This window comes from Grammomys surdaster, unplaced genomic scaffold, assembly GCF_004785775.1.
Source record: "Grammomys surdaster isolate TR1022 unplaced genomic scaffold, NIH_TR_1.0 362, whole genome shotgun sequence".
Taxonomy (NCBI): domain Eukaryota; kingdom Metazoa; phylum Chordata; class Mammalia; order Rodentia; family Muridae; genus Grammomys; species Grammomys surdaster.
In genome coordinates this window covers 2,803,454-2,805,210 of record NW_021604781.1, presented here as the reverse complement: position 1 = coordinate 2,805,210, position 1,757 = coordinate 2,803,454, and the positions used below count along the sequence as shown (strand labels likewise).

The following is a 1,757-nucleotide window of genomic DNA, read 5'->3' as shown; positions in this document are numbered from 1 at the left end:
AGAGAGAGAGAGAGAGAGAGAGAGAGAGAGAACCAAGATCGCCCAGGCTACTCAATTCCCTGCGCATTGCTAGCACGGTGAAAACTCAGCTTCTAAGAATGTGTGGGGGCCAGTCCACTGTGGCTTCTCACTGGAAGATTGTGGAATCCATAAAACCTCGGTGTCACTGTGAGAAAGTAATTATCTGCACAGAGGGACACGGCTCACCCCCACTGCTGGAGACTGTGGTGTTCTTTGAGCGATTTCATCTCCAACCCTGATCAGATATCTTCACATCTTCCGCTCATGACATTTCCCAGGGACCCTTTTGTGTTATCTCCACAGACCGATGGTGACAACCTACATAGTCATCTCCCTGCTCTTTTTCAAATGGGTCTATAATGCCTTTTAAAGTCTTTTAACGCTTTAAATTGACACCGACAATTAAGGAAGCCAAGGTCTAGATGGTAACAAAGAAATCTCCCTGTGGATGCTGCGCAAAGGATGTCCTTAGGCTGGTAGGAGTGTCTGCTAAGAAGGGGCAGGCGGGAGGGCAGGATGGAAATCAAGCATCCGGGAGTGCTCTGTAGAGACTCCTGAGGTGATTGTGAGTGCTCTAGATGAGGCATCAATCTAGAAGTTTAGGGACAAAAGGAGCCCTGGCCAGGAATATCAATGGAGAAGACCCTACCTGGGATTGTACACACACCCTTACACCTCACAGAGAGAGTGAATAGTCTCCATCCAAGAGGTGTGCTCATTCCTGGGGCCTATCTCACCATCATCCCTGCAATCAATTTAGTGATATGATAATGGATTGGGAGCCCCCAGCAAGCTGCTCACAGGTCTGGAAGGGACCTCTTACAGAGCCTCCGGAAGTTCCTAGAGAGTCCCTGAGTTGGATCCAATTGTTCAGTGGCCATGATTTCCCCTTAAGTACCTTAGGAAGAATCAAATTCACTCTTGAGGTTGGAACTGACACCTACTCTCAAGGTAGTCCTATATCAAAGCGGGGAGCCTGCCCTTCTGACTACCAGCAGGCATGCCTAGCTGACTCCAAAATGACTTAAAGGAGAATCATATTTGAGTAATGTCTCCTGAGGTTTGCAAGCCAAGTAGAACTCCCCAAACCTCTTTCCAGGGCCACTCATGTGTCTCCCGACAGCTTTTCTATTCAAAAGTCAAGACATGAGGGCAGGGTACTTCCTCAGAGCTTCTGCCTTTTTGTCCTCGTTTTGATTACTCAAGGGATCCCCGTGTTATGAAACTCATTGACGTCATCCAGACTGCCACTGGACAAGGCCGGGGTGGTATGTGGAAGACACTTCTTGAGCTGCTGTTTGAACAGCTGGCTTGAGCTGAAGGACTTCAACATCCACAGGAAACTGGTCAGTTCAGGCACTAAAGGCTGCCAGGGTGTTGCTAGATCATAGAGACCTCCCCTCCCCTCCTCTGCCACACTTCCTTCCTCTAAGACTGGGGCGTGCCAAGATGAGGAAGGGCATCCAGAATCCTGCCTCCTGGACACTGCAGGTTGGCAGAGGCAGATGTGCCATGGAGCATAGTCTCATTCCTTCATCCTGTGTCCCCACCATTATTTATCAGCATCCGAGTTTGAACTCACTTGGCAGTGTAGACCCGCTCAAAGGCAAGAGTCCCGGTCCTCTGGAAGCTTCTCCCGTTATGGGCCTTGCTTTCATGCTCCACCTTGTGGGCGAAGAATGCTGAGAAAGAGAGAGAGAGAGAGAGAGAGAGAGAGAGAGAGAGAGAGAGAGAGA

At 49.6% G+C, this 1,757-nt stretch overlaps 1 protein-coding gene across 2 annotated transcripts in view; it reads right to left on the bottom strand.

Moving 5' to 3' along the window:
- Alox5ap (arachidonate 5-lipoxygenase activating protein) overlaps positions 1–1,757 on the bottom strand; it is a 22,454-nt gene that overhangs the window by 10,058 nt on the left and 10,639 nt on the right. For both annotated transcript variants that reach the window (XM_028779748.1, XM_028779749.1), the window contains exon 2: positions 1,604–1,703. In XM_028779748.1, the coding sequence (XP_028635581.1) occupies positions 1,604–1,703 (100 nt within the window). The remainder of the gene's footprint in view (positions 1–1,603; positions 1,704–1,757) is intronic.